The following is an 18,105-nucleotide window of genomic DNA, read 5'->3' as shown; positions in this document are numbered from 1 at the left end:
CCGTCGTGTTTACGGATTTTTAATACTATATTGCTTCTTTTCTTGAAGCAAACTTGTAAATACCACACATACGGTAGCTGTGTAGTCACGGACTGCTGCGGTACTATCTATAATGCAATAAAAAACTGAAAGAAACCAAGTACGCGTCGTTCAGACTACGCTTAATAAATCCGTGATTGCTCTGGAATGCACATAACGCTAAAAGAGACACCCCAATAGTATTGTCGTTTCGATGAGTGGGTACATACTTGAGAACATCTAAAAACGCTGCAGAAACGCGAAGGATCAAAACACGAAGAGATATATGTTACTCCATGCGAATTTCTGCTTCCACGCTTTGCAATCCTTGCAAAAACATGACGCGAAAAAAGAACAATGAAACTGATTTTATCACACGCAACAAAAAATTTCAATGTTACGAAGGGAGACAAAAGAGCGTGGTCCAGCGTACAAAAATTTATTTTTTCGCGCTGCGATGTGCAGCACACGAAGGAAACAGAATATTGCCACGTAGCCAAGAACGATGCAAAACTTTTCTGAACACAGCGAGCTAGCGATCTCCTGCACTACAAAAGACTAGAAGGAAACACAAACGTCTAAGAAGCAGTCCGCAGTGTGACGTGAACAGATGAACGTCGATAAAGTGAGTTGCGCGGCGTTTGCTATGCATGCATTACTCTTGAAACGTTATTAATTTCAGATTCATGGAAATAGGATCGAGAACATTGTCGAAGAAACAAAAAATCAAGTTAGCGGCAAGGTGGCACCCTTTCCATATCAAACAATATTGCCCGACGGGACGTACGACAAAAAGAGCAAATGGGCGCTCCGGTTGAAACGCCAGATAAGAAACCGGAATCGGCCACGCGCGGTTACAAAACAAACAAAATGAACCCTAAGGGATAATTCGCGGAAATAAGAAACGTAAAAGCACAAGGATGTCCCAAAGCTTTTTTACACGCGAGCCTGAGCGCAAGGCAAACAGGTAATGAAGCACCGCTGCAACCGGACTGATATGACAAAAATCCGGCTTTAAGTTAGCCTTGTACAATTCTAGGCCCACGATGCTCTCAAAAGTGTGCAGTGCTTTTTCCATTCTCACACACAGTGCATTTCCGCACACTGTCACACACTTATAATTGAAGCTGAAATCTCCTGTTGCTTGCCTTGGAATGGCGCACCTCCATTTCTCACACAGCTACCCGTCGCTCGGTCAACAGAGCAAGAAAACATTTTCTGTGGTATCGTTGTACAAGGAACGACATCCCGGGACGCAACACATGTTCGGCATCGTCGTTGCACTACTTAAGTCGCATCACAAGAGCGCGATGTGCACGATACATTTTTTCCCCACACAAAACAAACACAACTCGCCGCGGCTCCGCCGTTTGAGCCAGCGCAACGCCGCCCGAGGAGTGACCTCAGTGAGAGGGTGGCGCCACCGCGCGGCGGCCAAACGCAGCATATGAAGCTCTCCCATTGAGTTACGGAGCAGTTTCGTGACCAGTAAAGCATTGAAGGACTCTGGTATAACGCATGCCATTTCTACAATAATGCAGATTGCGCAAAAGTTTCACCTGCAATCGTTATAATTGCGTAAATGGAGATCACTGGTCGAACAAAATCTTGAAAAACTAAAAAAATAAGAAAAATATAAAATAATTACGGAAACTGGCGAACCGTGTAACGCCTTGCATTTCCACACTAATGCAGATTTCGGGAAAGCTCCACCTGTCACAGAATCACTGACCCATACAGGGCTGATTGACTCAGCCCTGTATGGGTCAGTGATTCTGTGACAAGTGCGAACTGACTTTCTAATGGGACAAGAAGTGCAAATGTGTTTTCGATTACTTTTTATTTTCATATTTTTTCCCTTTTCCCATTATCCCCCATCCCCTTCAGGGTCTTGTGACCTCCTCCAATAAACAGCCAATCAATCAATCAATCAATCAATCAATCAATCAATCAATCCACCTGTAGTCGTTATAATGGCGTAAATGTAGATAATTGGTCGAACAAATCTTGAAAAACTAAAAAAATAAGAAAAATAAAAAATAATTATGGAAACTGGCGAACCGTGTAACGCCTTGCATTTCCACACTAATGCAGATTTCGGGAAAGCTCCACCTGTCACAGAATCACTGACCCATACAGGGCTGATTGACTCAGCCCTGTATGGGTCAGTGATTCTGTGACAAGTGCGAACTGACTGGGACAAGAAGTGCAAATGTGTTTTCGATGACTTTTTATTTTCATATTTTTCCCCTTTTCCCATTATCCCCCATCCCCTTCAGGGTCTTGTGACCTCCTCCAATAAACAGTCAATCAATCAATCAATCAATCAATCAATCAATCAATCAATCAATCAATCAATCAATCAATCAATCAATCCACCTGTAGTCGTTATAATGGCGTAAATGTAGATAATTGGTCGAACAAATCTTGAAAAACTAAAAAAATAAGAAAAATATAAAATAATCACGGAAACTGGCGAACCGTGTAACGCCTTGCATTTCCACACTAATGCAGATTTCGGGAAAGCTCCACCTGTCACAGAATCACTGACCCATACAGGGCTGATTGACTCAGCCCTGTATGGGTCAGTGATTCTGTGACAAGTGCGAACTGACTTTCTAATGGGACAAGAAGTGCAAATGTGTTTTCGATGACTTTTTATTTTCATATTTTTTCCCTTTTCCCATTATCCCCCATCCCCTTCAGGGTCTTGTGACCTCCTGCAATAAACAGCCAATCAATCAATCAATCAATCAATCAATCAATCAATCAATCAATCCACCTGTAGTCGTTATAATGGCGTAAATGTAGATAATTGGTCGAACAAATCTTGAAAAACTAAAAAAATAAGAAAAATAAAAAATAATTATGGAAACTGGCGAACCGTGTAACGCCTTGCATTTCCACACTAATGCAGATTTCGGGAAAGCTCCACCTGTCACAGAATCACTGACCCATACAGGGCTGATTGACTCAGCCCTGTATGGGTCAGTGATTCTGTGACAAGTGCGAACTGACTTTCTAATGGGACAAGAAGTGCAAATGTGTTTTCGATGACTTTTTATTTTTATATTTTTTCCCTTTTCCCATTATCCCCCATCCCCTTCAGGGTCTTGTGACCTCCTCCAATAAACAGCCAATCAATCAATCAATCAATCAATCAATCAATCAATCAATCAATCAATCAATCAATCAATCAATCAATCAATCAATCAATCCACCTGTAGTCGTTATAATGGCGTAAATGTAGATAATTGGTCGAACAAATCTTGAAAAACTAAAAAAATAAGAAAAATAAAAAATAATTATGGAAACTGGCGAACCGTGTAACGCCTTGCATTTCCACACTAATGCAGATTTCGGGAAAGCTCCACCTGTCACAGAATCACTGACCCATACAGGGCTGATTGACTCAGCCCTGTATGGGTCAGTGATTCTGTGACAAGTGCGAACTGACTTTCTAATGGGACAAGAAGTGCAAATGTGTTTTCGATGACTTTTTATTTTCATATTTTTCCCCTTTTCCCATTATCCCCCATCCCCTTCAGGGTCTTGTGACCTCCTCCAATAAACAGCCAATCAATCAATCAATCAATCAATCAATCAATCAATCAATCAATCAATCAATCAATCAATCAATCAATCAATCAATCAATCCACCTTTAGTCGTTATAATGGCGTAAATGTAGATAATTGGTCGAACAAATCTTGAAAAACTAAAAAAATAAGAAAAAAAAAAAACAAGAGGGCGTCTTCACGTCGTCCAGCACAATGCATAGGTTATGTTCTCCCTTTTTATTGTGCTTCTGATAGCAAGGGGCGAAATTGCGCTGCCATAGAGATCGAGACGGAAAACACGGCACAGTGCTAAAGGTAAACCGCTAAATTTTCGAATCTGTCTTTTCAAGAAAATGTTACACGGTACTCACGCCATGAACACCCAGGCTCTTCCTTTTTCTTCTCAAAGCTGTGTTCAGTTGCGGTACACCCTAAGCTTTGCCTATCATGCTTGACTAAGCTCGCATGTTTCTCTATCGGTTGGTTCTCAAGCAATAAAACGACTCTCTAATCTAGCGAACAACGTGTACAGGAATGACCCCTTTCAGACGTACAAACTTGTTTAAAGGAGTACTGACACGAAATTTCAAAGCTGAGATAACTATGTAAAACGCTTCCTTTTTATCAGGAGATATCTCCCAGCAAGTTTCAACAGCAACCGTTCAGCGAAACATATTTAAAATCCATTTTAATCTTCGCCCGCACGAGAAAGCCCAGAGCGGGCCGACGTGACATCATCTGCTATGTGCCCCAAACTGCCGACGTCGGAGCTCCCGTGACGAAGCCGACGCGCTGGCTGTGGTTGGCGCGCGCTGCTCGGGCGTGTGTACACGTCATGGTTTTGGGACTGACGTCATGCTGCCCAGGCCTGTGGGGACGGCGAAGACCTCGGCCGGTCTGGGCGCGCGCGTGCGCTCGCTCGCGCGCGCTTCCAGAGAGGCAGCGATACGGCAAGAATGGTGACGCCATGTCATACATGCTGTCATGGCGGCCGCTCGGCGTTTTTTTGTCGAAACCGAAACTGGCACGAATAAACGACGTCGTAAATGAATGTTTACGCTGCGCTCGACCGTCTAATCTGTTATTCTATGATTAGTGGGCTGGTAGGCATGCATAGCAGCGAAAAACACGTAACATAAAAATTTCGTGTCAGTACTCCTTTAATGTAAAACCACGTCAGCACCTACTCTCTGCCTCTCTTCTTCACCTTCATCCACACGTAGCTCGGTGGCGGATATATCAGAGTTGAAAAGGCGCAGCGCCACTTTACCCGCTATTGTGCAAATTGAACATGTCAAACGTCTATATAAAGCTGCATTATTACAAGAGATACTTTCGGAATTACTACAGCTTTTTTTTTTCTTTTTGTCCCGCTCAACTGCCTGCCGCTTTGTTAAAACGCTGTGTGAAAAGTGCCGTCCGACGGTTCTTTAGTCCTCCGCTAAAGTGACGTCCACCGGCGTTTTCTTGCGAAACGCCGCACCTGGTACACCTCGCTCTCCCTCACCTAACCCAACGTAGCCTACTAGCCTAAGCTAACGTACAGAAAGTAATCATTTAAAATACCCAAAACTAACCTAAGCCACCTACATTATAACTGAAGCTAACCACACTAGGAATGAAGTTGCGACCCTTCGGAAAAACAGGAGCTAAAACCGCAGACACATATGCGTCCGAGCGGTGCGGTTTCCGATGCGGCGCGGCAAAATGCGCGCGGTCCGACCCGTGCTAACCCAGCCTAAAAAACACAGCACGAAAATTCCCCCGCATTTCCCCGAGGGGGAGAATGTGAAAGTGCGAATGCACGGTTGTCGGCCCGCTTGCGGCGCTTGCGCTCGGCCCCCGCAGCCCACCCCCTCGCCGCCTTCTCTTCCATCTCTTCCATCGGGTTTGTAGTATCACGTGTACACCACGCAGTTATCAAGCCGCTATAACGCCGCTGAGTCGCCAACGCACGCCGCTGACGACGTAGTTTGAATGCGTTAAAGATATAAGGCGCGTCTAACACTGATATCACCGTCGCGTCTGTGGCTTGGTCGGTAGCGCGTCGCGCTGCGGCCCGCAAAGTCCTCGGATCGAAACCTGGCGCCGGATGCTGTTTTTTCTTTAAACAGCACTGCGGACGCCAACGCCGCCGACGCCGACGCCGCCGCCGCCGCCGGCGGTGGATGGTTTGGGGTCGCTTATAAAGAGCATTCGCTCTTAAAATAAAAAATAATTATGGAAACTGGCGAACCGTGTAACGCCTTGCATTTCCACACTAATGCAGATTTCGGGAAAGCTCCACCTGTCACAGAATCACTGACCCATACAGGGCTGATTGACTCAGCCCTGTATGGGTCAGTGATTCTGTGACAAGTGCGAACTGACTTTCTAATGGGACAAGAAGTGCAAATGTGTTTTCGATTACTTTTTATTTTCATATTTTTCCCCTTTTCCCATTATCCCCCATCCCCTTCAGGGTCTTGTGACCTCCTCCAATAAACAGCCAATCAATCAATCAATCAATCAATCAATCAATCAATCAATCAATCAATCAATCCACCTGTAGTCGTTATAATGGCGTAAATGTAGATAATTGGTCGAACAAATCTTGAAAAACTAAAAAAATAAGAAAAATATAAAATAATTACGGAAACTGGCGAACCGTGTAACGCCTTGCATTTCCACACTAATGCAGATTTCGGGAAAGCTCCACCTGTCACAGAATCACTGACCCATACAGGGCTGATTGACTCAGCCCTGTATGGGTCAGTGATTCTGTGACAAGTGCGAACTGACTTTCTAATGGGACAAGAAGTGCAAATGTGTTTTCGATGACTTTTTATTTTCATATTTTTTCCCTTTTCCCATTATCCCCCATCCCCTTCAGGGTCTTGTGACCTCCTCCAATAAACAGCCAATCAATCAATCAATCAATCAATCAATCAATCAATCAATCAATCAATCAATCAATCAATCCACCTGTAGTCGTTATAATGGCGTAAATGTAGATAATTGGTCGAACAAATCTTGAAAAACTAAAAAAATAAGAAAAATAAAAAATAATTATGGAAACTGGCGAACCGTGTAACGCCCTGCATATCCACAATAATGCATATTTCGGGAAAGCTTCACCTGTAGTCGTTATAATGGCGTAAACGAAGATAATTTGCCGAACGAAATTTTGAAAACGTAATAAATAACAAAAATATGAAAAAATACAGAAAATGGCAAATCGTATAACGACCTGCATTTCTACAATAATACAGATTTTGAGGAAGTTCCACCTATAATCATTATATTAGCGTAAATGAGATAATTGGTAGAAATAAATTTTGAAACACTAGGAAAATAAGACAAATATAAAAAAAATTACGGAAATTGGCGAAACGTGCAACGCCCTGCAGTTTCACAATAATGGATATTTCGGAAGAAGTGCGACTTATAATCGTTATAATAGCGTAAACGTACATAATTGGTCGCACAAGTTTTAGAAAAACCAAAAAAATGTGGTTGGAAAAAGCTCACACTCCTAAGAATGCTACGCATTAGTAAGATAATTCGCTGAATTTCTGCAGTATTTTTAACGTACCTTTAAATGCGGTACCTTCTTTAAATGCCCAGGTGTTGCGTAGTAGGCCGCATTATATGCGAAAGGGAAAGTAGAAGGTTAGTGAGGCGGAAGGATGGGAACCACCATTCGTTTACCAGTTACATTGTCGAAAACTTACCATCTTTTCCCATACAGAAAGTCGAACCTTCGCTGAAAGCATCTCCAATTCATCGTCAAACTTTCAAAGACCCAAATCGCAAACGAAGAACGAATCCATGCGACCATTTTTCGCGCACTAAGTAAACGCATTTACGAATGATCTAAATGTATCTCGATACGTGGTTTATGAGATAAAATGTACAACTGCACTCCTTCTTCATGACCGATGCGTGTACTATGGATTTATCTAGAACCGCTCATTTTTTGCGATTTTCAAGTAACAGTTTTGGCACAATGGAAGCCCGGCTTCACGCGCGCGCCGCGTGTCTACTATACTCGGGAACAAGTTAAGAACGGCAATAGCTCATGTACGGTATCACTCCGCCTAAGCGATGGACCCGGATGTTAAAGGGCGCGCGCGTTTTGAAAGGAGGTGGCTATAAATGCGTGATATCGTCTGCCTTTACTCACGTAGTTTGTTTGTCATCGCTGCAGTAATTTACAATCACACTGAGTCCAAAAAATCACGGGAAAAGCTCGTGTCACGTTCAAAATATTCCCAGCAACGCACTACTTGCGCCGCGCGGACTAACATCCGGCTGCGGTGATGAGGCACAGCGCCAACTTCCGTATACGTCTTTTTGGTAAGATGACATGTCATCACCCCGATACAAAGGGGAAACCAATAGAAATCATCAATCATCATCATCATCGTTGCCGTTACCTGACGCGCCTTCCTCACCTAATGGACACTCACTAGGACTGAACCTCGTCAGAAATCCAGAGATTTTGTCAGAGATTTTTGGTTGGCCAACCGTTCTATGGGGACACGCATTAGTTTTTGACAGAACTCCATCGGTCTCACTACGACAGTTTTCGCATTAAAAAGCTTTCAGTGCCGCAAAGCACTGACAATACGCCTCAACCCCGAACTGTTTTAGCGCATGCATTCGACACTGGTGCATTGTACAGGTTAAACTTGCGCAAGAGTTCCAAGTTCCATTTCGTCTATATGAAGTTTCAACTAGTGACATATCCATGTGTTTTTTAAACAAGCTTTATTATTACGATTTTGGCACTGCACAATCTGAACTTGTGCGACAAAGTGTACAACTATTGGGTTAATCATTCTTATATTCGGTTTATGGCTCGATATGTGATTTAAAACGGAACGCGGAATGCCACGCAGATTGAACGAGGCAAACAAGAGCTAGAAGCCTGCACCTATTACGATAGTAGTGCCGGATTTACAAGATACTAGAACACCTCACAATAGCTTGCTTGAAAAAAAAATTAAAAAAAAAAACAGGGCTACGGGAAAAAAAAAACAGGCATCACCATCTGGGAGGTGATGGAGGAGCAAGGCATCGCGGATGGCGTGTCTCTGCCGAATGCACACATCGCTGCCACGAGTAAACATAACGGCTGTCCACGCCCGCAGGCCGCGACCAACGACGCCTCGGCCCGGCACACCAATGCAGGATATTTACGAACGCGGAACACGCAAATATAGCGGACCCTGTCGCCTGGGTGCCGCTTGCGAGGCACGCCTCCGCTGTTCCTGAAGCGACTACCCCGCGGGTCATTTTACTCTCACCGATAGCTGCGGAATGCGAAGAGATAACGGCACCGTCGCCCACACGCTCGCTATGTCGCCGCATCCGAACCCGGATTCCGCGAATCTGTGCTCGCCGTTTGCGACAGAGTACGTAATAGTCGCGGAACTGCGCACAACGCTTCAACAATTCGTTCCGTTTTGTAGCGTAAGCTACACTGGCCGAGGTTGAGCAGTTTCGCGCGGACCTTGAAGGGCTGTGCTGCGCAAGCGCGAGGAGCATTGGATTGGATTGGATTGCATTGGAAATCCAATTGGAGTATGAGTGTGTAGAGAATTGGGACTGCACATTCACCGGTCTGCGCATTCCAGAAGAGTGACGTCATAGCCGCGGCAGACGCACTGGCGCCGGCGCGTGACCAGCTGTGCGCCTCCATTGCCCTGTAGCCAAGTCTGACGCTGCGCCGGAACAGCTATAGATAGCCGTTTCGCGTGGCTCCTGGAGAGCTATGCTGCGCATGCGCGAGGAGAAGCGACTAGACTGGACTGGACTGCATTGGATTGTATTGGATTAGACTGGACTGGATTGGATTATATTGGATTGGATTAGAAATCGTTTTAGCAGCAGTAAGCATGATAATCAGCTAATCCTAGACAACCAGAAAACCTAATAATAACCAGCTGAACCTTAGCTCACGCTACGTATATCCTGGCATAGCCGAGCTAAGCCACTGCTAGTTCTTTTTTTTTTTTTTTTACTTCCGCGAGAATTCACACAGAAATTTTGAGCGTGACAGGAAGCCTCGCTGTCGCCACAGAACTTCGACTCTGCCGCGGGCCTGGCCTTCAATCTTCGCGCCACACATTGGGTGTATCCGGTTGCTCGAAACGTGGGAATCTCGCTTGGCGAAGTGTGCGATCGGGTGCCACGAGATGACTGCTGGACTCCGCTGGTGAGATAGAGTATACGCCCGCCTGCCCAAGCCAGCGACGCTTCCCTGGTTCCGTGACGGTGGAGCCGACGCTCCGCTCTATGTCCGAACACCTGCAGAAAAGCTCAGCTCGTGAGAAAATACCGGTGACTTGAGTCATATATAGTGGTCCAATATCGACCGACGCATGGCGTCCATTTCGCGAGAGACGACGAACAAGAGAACCAAAGGGGAGAAAACAAAACGAAAGAGAAGCTACTAAAATAAAGCTTCCAAGCCGATTAGTTCATTTCCCCAAATCACCGACAAGGGCCATTAGGTCACATAGGACAATAATAATATTGTAGCCAATCTCTGACTAAAATGATGGTCCCGCGAACGTGGGCCTCATATTTTTGCACAGTCGCGGATTCTATTCTATTGGTGAAGAATAGTGACGGTGGTCATACCTCTCCACACTAACCCCATATACTTCTTCACCTCTTTAGATGAGGAATCACATTTCACTGACGAGGGGAGGGGTGCTGGAATGAGGAGATGTGTAGTGAATGTGCGTGCGTGCGTGCGTGTATGTGTGTGCGTGCTTGCGTGAGTGAGTGAGTGAGTGAGTGAGTGAGTGAGTGAGTGAGTGAGTGAGTGAGTGAGTGAGTGAGTGAGTGAGTGAGTGAGTGAGTGAGTGAGTGAGTGAGTGAGTGAGTGAGTGAGTGAGTGAGTGAGTGAGTGAGTGAGTGAGTGAGTGAGTGAACGGCTTCGCTGTAGAAAGACCGATTTCTTTGTCGGTTATTCCGGTGTATGGCAAAATGGGGAGGAGTTGTATCTGTCTAAAGGAGCCGACTTGCGTTGGCTGCGATGGAGTGTGAGAGTACTCGCAGGCATGCAAAAATCGCATCATCGTCTCTGCCCGCTCATGCGAACGCTAGCAAAAAAAAAAAAAAAAAGACCCACAGGAAGCCGTTTGGAACCAAAGACAGATCTACAAATGTTGATTGTACAGCGCGGCGATAAATTCCTCCGTTACGACCTGATACGTTATCGCAACGCGTTCATCGCGTGACCGTGCTGAACAGTTAACCCTGGAAACAAAATCCGGCTGCTTTACATGCATGTGTAGGCGGTAGTTCAAGGCTATTAGCATTTTCGACAAAGTCTGGTCTTTTGTGGTGTTCCCATTAGAAGGTCTCTTTGCGGAGAAGGCACGCGCACCCGTTCAAACGAATTTCTTACTTCAGCCGTCTAAAAAAAGAGGACACTAGCGGGAATCACCACTAGACACCACCATTAGAGTTGTCTTAGGTGTATCCTTCTCTACTAAGACTCTCAAACAAAATATACCCTTTGAACATAAATGACACTGTGTCCGAGAAAGGGACTTGACGAGTTGTGCTGGGAAAAGTATTTTTCTGCCTTTGTCGCAGAGGACCTATCCTAACGTCGTGGTGGAAACCTGAGAGACCAAAACACCGCTTGCTGTTGCGCGTATACAATGCCGATGTAGAAGACGTGCTCTGTGTATACAACCACCTGGATCCGCATGAGAACCGCCTCTGCATGCATTCTTCCTAGCACGGCCTCACCGAGAACGATGATGAAATGGAATTCCGAACCACGAGCAAGGCCTTTGCTGAATGTTTTCTTCGGAGATGTTCTTTTACGTTCAGAGTATACCTTTATCGGCTGGGACAACAAATTTAAGTAAGGCTGACCCGTTGTGTCCTCCAGCAGAACCTGGCCAGGTTGCAGCAGCAGTAACGCATCTTGAGAAGTTTAGATACGTTGATAAGTGCTTCAGACAAATTCGCCTAAATTCACCAAGCGTTTCGCGGAGATGTTAAAGGTCTTTAGGGTTGTCCTTCACTTTCGAACTGCAGCTTTTGGATCTTCAATAAAGTCTTAAGCTGGACCATTTGTGCTGATTATAATGCTCCAAATCGTCTTGACTACCTTCTCTGCTAAATTTTGGTCCGACACTCTAAGGCATTGCTTTTTCTTGCATAATGCCTGACAATAGCTTCAAGCGACAGGTTGCTAGATTGAAGACCTCCCGTTTTCCGGGCATTGTTTTGGTTGCTGTCTGTGAGAGGCTTGCCGAGTTAGTAAAACCGGGCTTGGCGTCGCGTCGCGACCTTTGTGATGATGGGGCGAACAAAGATTGAAGTGTCTGCAACCCCGCCCACGCACCGTACCGTATACGTCTCACAGGCTACATACAGAGCGCGGCTGCTCGGTTGGCCGTGCTCGTGATTTCCTAGGCGCCAAAAAAAGTCGGTGGGCTTATGGCCCGCTGTGATGCTGAATACTTGGTTAGCCCTAAGCGGCTTCGCGAAAAAGTGGGCGCTCAGTTAAGAACATAGCCCCGTGTGTAAAAACATGCGCCGCTGAGTGGTGGATCACATTCCTACGTCATGGCAGACGGGGCAAAAGTAAGGCTGAGCGTAGACAAGCAGGGCTGGGTAGCGCATTGCTTTTCAAAAAGCCCTTGTCTCGAGAAGACTCGTGCCAGCGGCATGGTGCACATTAATGACGTCAGTGTTAGGCATCGGGGCTCAAGTAAACACGACATGTAACAGTAATTTCTCAGCGAGGGAGGCGAAAGTCAGCAGTGGCCCATTTAAACCACAATGCATGGCACGTCCAACACGGGTGCAATGTGGTCAAGACGACTGGCTGCACGGGGCTCCAGTCGCCAGCAGCGTGGACAGACGAATAACAGTGTGCATAGTACGTCACCTTCACTATATGATCGTTGTAGCATCGTTTGCGGTCAATTGTTGCGCAGCCGATGTGGAGCCATGCGGTCTGGTTGGACGGTGGACAGAGTGTGACGTTTGGGCTGCATTAGAGCCCCGAACCCTCAACCAGACACGTCCTTGCACGCGCAAATAGCGACATATTCACTAAAGAGTGGCCTAGCACGACTGGTATGAGAGCGCCATCGGTGACTCTCATGCTGGGACTATTTGATTGATTGATTGATTGATTGATTGATTGATTGATTGATTGATTGATTGATTGATTGATTGATTGATTGATTGATTGATTGATTGATTGATTGATTGATTGATTGATTCATTGATTGATTCATTGATTCATTGATTGATTGTAGGGTTTAACGCGCCGACGCAACGCAGACAATGAGGCGCGCCGTAGTGGAGGGCTCCGTATTAATTTCGACCACCTGGATATCTTTAACGTGCGCCGAAATCTCGCACACACGGGCTCTTTTGCTTTTCGCCTCCATCAGAATAGCGGCCGCCGCGGCCGGGAATCGAACCCGCGACCTCGTGCTCAGTAGCGCAACGCCTTAGCCACTGAGCCACCGCGGCGAGTTGTTGGGACTATTTAGCAAAGGGCACAATTAAGACGCCGGCCTACGTACTGCCTCTACTAATGGACATCATCGAGACACCAAGGTGAACCAGTGCTGAAGTGATTGGCTAGCATTTCCCTCCTTTCTTCCCTTACCCACGCTCGGACCTCTGGTCCTTTTAATAAATGTTTTTCAATCAATCAATCAATTTGCGGTCACTCATTATTCACTCGCGCACAGCTATCTTCGCCCGCTGACCAGCACGCGCCGTATACATGGTATACATCAGTGAGCCGCGCGGCACGTATACACAGCTTGCGCCGGCGGTCCAGAACAGGCGGTGCGCATCCCGCACGGGCAGCCATGTAATCTCGCGTCGAAGGGCGGAAGCAAAGTGGAGTGGCTCACCATGGCTCCCCGGTAATAGGCCGTGGTCAGGGTGCGGAACCTCTCCTGGCCGGCCGTGTCCCTGCAAAGAAGACGGGCAGCGGTCAGCCGCGCCTGCCAGCGTCGCCGCGGCCTTTCGGAGAAGTAACGGCGAGACCAGTGCACTGGAGCAGATCGGAAGAAGCCGTGACGCCTTGGCTGCTCACCGTGACGGACTAAGCCAGCGCTGGTCGGCCACGGGTGACCCCTCTTTGACCGCTCCGTATCCACTGCCAACCGGGGTGCTACGTTATGCCGGTAGGTTCGACATGCAGACATTGGTGGTTTGTTTTTGTAACCCTAGATCCTCTTTTTTTTTTTGCTTGTGATGTTACCCATGTCCTTCTGATCGCTAAGCTTGTGCCAAATAAATGTAGGATCTCTTGTTTCCTTGTTTGCATATCTGTCTCCCACCTGCTCCCTTCACTACCCCCCCCCCCCCCCCCCGTACTTCTTAATATGCATGCGGTATATTTTAACCAAAAACTAAATAAATTTAAGAAATCGTCAAAATATATGCCAAACGCCGAATTCACCGAGAGGTAAGAGATTGTAAAAAAGGAAGAAGGGGATCGACTATGTTGAGCAACTGTCGCTTGATGCAAGGGCAACGTTTATCTATGCCAAGAGTCCCGTTTTTTTTCGAACCGAGGGGCGCTTAGATTCGCACCACATCCACCCTGAAATGTAAGTTAAAAAAAAAAAAAAACTTTCATTTTGTTCACGTTGTTCACGCTTAGATACACAAGAACAGTGGAGCGCAACAATAACGCGGCAGGGCGAACGATAAGAGCCCCGTTTACATTGACCCGATGAGGGCGCGTTGAGTCCAAATAAACAGGATGTTTTTTGGGTCGGAGAGCCGTCGCGGCGAGTCCAGTCTACCCGGAAACAGGCGCTATAGATTGACTCGTTCGTCGGGCTGAGTCGACGGGCAGTGAGGAGCCGAATACTGTATTTGCGCGGTTCTAACGCGTCCCCCAGTCGTAAAGTGCGGGTAAGTTCGCGCAGGAAGATTCGAGAAAAATAATCATTTGACACTGACTGTACCGCGAAGACGAAAAAGACATGAAACCACGTTCCTGGAAGAAGGAGACTTTATTTGGTGTAAGCAGCTGTGGAAGCCAAAAATGATTGTGCTTCATAAGATTACTTATCTAGCTGCTCCTGGAAATAAAGTTATAGCGGGGAACATTGAAGATGTTTGCGATTTCAACTGCCTTGATCTTCATAATTCTAGGCGTGACGGGCTAACTGCAGCAGCACAAAAAATGTGCAACAGCTGACGAAGGTGGGCGGTACGCCCGTGAGGAATTAGTGCGCTAAAATTCACTCACGCGGTGCTGACGGATTGCATTTATTGGATTGAGTCGTATTTTGGGGGGACTTCGTGTCCGTTCCGTATGGCAATACTGTTGGTTGCTTATGCCCTTTTTCGGTTTTGAGCCCGATTGTAACGCGCACACAGATATTAAGGCTACCTTTTAACACAAAAGCTTGCGCGTTAGAATCGTGAAAATACCGTAGCTCCTTTTCCGGGAACTCCTCCGCTCCCCTCACCTCGATTCTTTGGCCGGGGTATGGTGGCTACTCGACCCTTTCTAGTCGAGTCTATGCAACCGGGGCTAAGGACACTTGCCATGTGCGTGACCGAACTGTCGGTCTTCTTCACACCCTTTACAACCAGCCCAACAGCAAGTTGTGCTTGGGTTCGTCCGCCACCGTGCTCAGTAACCGGGATCTAGCAAAGCGTTCTCTCGTTCAGCGTGTTCGCCAAACAGCCACCACGCGTGGACGACCTTCTCAATTTCGCTTCAAATGGTGAAACTTTAAAAGCCACGCGGTGTCAGGTACCCAATCCCCAGCCGTGCCAGAACCGCGTCATTGTGAGCTGCCACACCTCCCCGGGCTCCCACACAATAGCAGCGCGTCCAGGATGAGTCAGGGCGCCCAACCAGTGGCCGGACAAAGGGAGGCAGCGGCCGCACCCGGCGGAACGGGCACTTTCAAGGACGCCCCGCGGTGCGAACATCTGCCCAGGAAGGCCGCGCCACACGTGCCGGGCGCACGACCGGGGTGGCTGCCGCAAGTGCACGCACGCGTCCAACTTCACGCACGCACTCTCTTTCTCCGTCTGGCCGGTAATGGCAGGGGCAATCAGGTTCCCCGTTCGAGCAGCTGGCCGAGCGGCACCTTCTCGCGAGAGCCGGACGCCGAGCTGCCGCTTCTTTTGAGGTGCCCGCAAACTTCGAGATATTCCTTTGTCCCGGACGCTGGTGGTGGAGTTGCTGCACGGATTCAGATGTTGGCCACGATTTCGAAGTCGTATCGTTTCTAGACTGCTCTTCCGTCTGCGCTCACATCCACAAACATGAGCAATGCGAATGAACAACGAGAAGACTCCGTGATTTCGGGCGTGACATTTGCTGTCCGTCTTCCCTCGTCATGTATGGTTTGAACAGCCCGTATATCGTATATGAAGTACTATGAACCAACGACTCGGGTGCGAGGCGGAACAGAGAGCTAGACGCGGAAATGAACCGTCTGCTACCACTGTGTTTTGCATCAGCACGCGACAGCGCATCTGTTTTTTTTTTTTTTACTTTAAAATGCACGTGAATGAATGAATGAATGAATGAATGAATGAATGAATGAATGAATTTATTGAACGAAAAATTGAAAAGGGGGTGCACCAGTAGGCGTGATTTGTCACACCTAGTGGTGGACAACGGAACGCCCGCTGGTATGGGGAGTGGGGGAACGGCATGACAGATATGTGAGACAAAGAAGAGAGAGGTGGTATTAAAAAAAAAAAAACGCACACCAGGAGAGTTAAAACAAGAAGGGAAGTCTTGGGAGCTCCGCCCACGGTCCTTCTTGAATGTACGTGAGGACCGCGTGCTTCAGCAGTACCACATTAACACGAACCTTGCGCGTCTAGGCGCTCCTCTACCGCCTTCACAAATAAAGGAAAAAGGGAACAAAACGAGTTCTAAGATCCCTCCCCCTCATACATGGCAAGCGAACTTATAGCGTCCTCGATAAACACGCACCGGTGTTGCCCCCAAAACCGGCGCGGTGCACAGTGCCCCACGACGGTGCGTACCGGCACGGAGCGTTGATCGAGGACAAACGGGGCGGTTCTACCCAGGCGCCATCTCTTAATCTAAGAAATAAACTCATAAAAACGTTCACAAGTAACAATACAGCACTGTAATGAGACACAGCTATATTTGAAAGTGGTATTTACTGAAGGCCAATGATTATATGTACGCACAACTTAAATCCGTCACACATGCGGAACAACGGACCGCCACCGCTTCCACTAAACAGCTACATACAAGCTGCTTCTAATCTTCGTTTGAGCCATAATGCGAGTGCCTGTTTTGTTCCGCCCTTCCGTTACAGCAAAACAAGTAGGTCTTCATCGTCTAGGCACTCCGGTAACAGTTCATGATAATTCGATCGAACGAAACGAATGTCAATCCCCAACTTTCTGGCAATGCATGCAGCCGCCTTTGAAGTACACAAAGTTCGCGTCCTCATTTACAATCACTGGCCGTTGTTACCGCCCGTTAGGAGACTGTCGCATCGTTGCCCGATGAATTCACAAGCACGCCATCCTTGTCAGCAACAATACACAGCTCCGTCCGCCTTGACACGAGTGCGGCGATTGCGCCGTCGCTGCAGCAGACGGCGGAGGAAGCTCCTTCGCCGGCATCGTCCGCGATGCATCTCGGGACTGCACGCCGGCGCACCGTCGACTCTCTCGGTGCGCGGCGGTGCAACCAAAAATTGCCCCGCGACGGTGCACCCCGGTTTATCGAGGACGGACGGTGCACACCGGTGCGGTTTATCGAGGATGAAAAGGCGCACCGGTGTGCCCCGGTGTGCACCGGTGCGGTTAATCGAGGATGCTATTAAAAAGGGGGAGGGGGCAGCGCCAGCGTGTGCGCATTCTCAGCGACAGTTATTTCGCCAAACAGGCGGTGCACAAGGAGACCTTATATGATACCTGAAAGCCATTGACGGCCGCAGTGAGCAGCCTCACAGAAAAGCCACAGGTTACGTTATACGTTTCAAATGGCGAAATATGTAGTTAACTACGGTAAATTTCAGACAATCGCACATCTCCGGACAGTTTTCATTAATACAGTTGGACAGGCCTTTCTGGTACGATTGTCCAATTACGTAGCGGCTTGCCATAGCGATACGTGTATACAATACGGCAAAATAACCGAAGTACGGCCCTTGCTGTCTAAAACGCCAAACACGACGTGCGAACCTTGATTCTAGCTAGTGAAGGCGTTGTTGCCATAGAGAAACTTGCTTTAGAGACATGTACTCAGGCCTACAGGAGTAATTTGAGTAATAGGAAAAGGGTTGTGACGATGGTTGCGAGAGCCGCTGTTGTCGGTGAACAGCACTTCGATAGGCACTGACGCGTCTACCTCAGCGGAAGCTGTGAAGCGTGGTTGCCCACCAAAGCATACGCCAGTGGCGCCACAAAAGAAGAGATGCAAGGGAACACACAAACGCCGCACGGCGAACTAAGAGACGGCCGCTCGCCACAGATAAAGCAGCCACTGCAACCGTTACGACGCGACGGTTACAC

At 47.5% G+C, this 18,105-nt stretch overlaps 1 protein-coding gene across 2 annotated transcripts in view; it reads right to left on the bottom strand.

Annotated features, from left to right (window-relative positions):
• The window catches only part of Rabx4 (RAS oncogene family member RabX4), a 124,047-nt gene that overhangs the window by 49,190 nt on the left and 56,752 nt on the right, over positions 1–18,105 (bottom strand). For both annotated transcript variants that reach the window (XM_077706622.1, XM_077706623.1), the window contains exon 3: positions 13,473–13,533. In XM_077706622.1, coding sequence (XP_077562748.1) covers positions 13,473–13,533 — 61 coding nt within the window. The remainder of the gene's footprint in view (positions 1–13,472; positions 13,534–18,105) is intronic.

Source organism: Haemaphysalis longicornis, unplaced genomic scaffold (genome assembly GCF_048455015.1).
Source record: "Haemaphysalis longicornis isolate Haplotype H1 unplaced genomic scaffold, Haemaphysalis longicornis Haplotype H1 scaffold_4, whole genome shotgun sequence".
In the NCBI taxonomy this organism is placed as follows: domain Eukaryota; kingdom Metazoa; phylum Arthropoda; class Arachnida; order Ixodida; family Ixodidae; genus Haemaphysalis; species Haemaphysalis longicornis.
The sequence above is the reverse complement of the archived record's forward strand: the minus strand, read 5'-3'. Positions and strand labels throughout refer to the sequence as shown.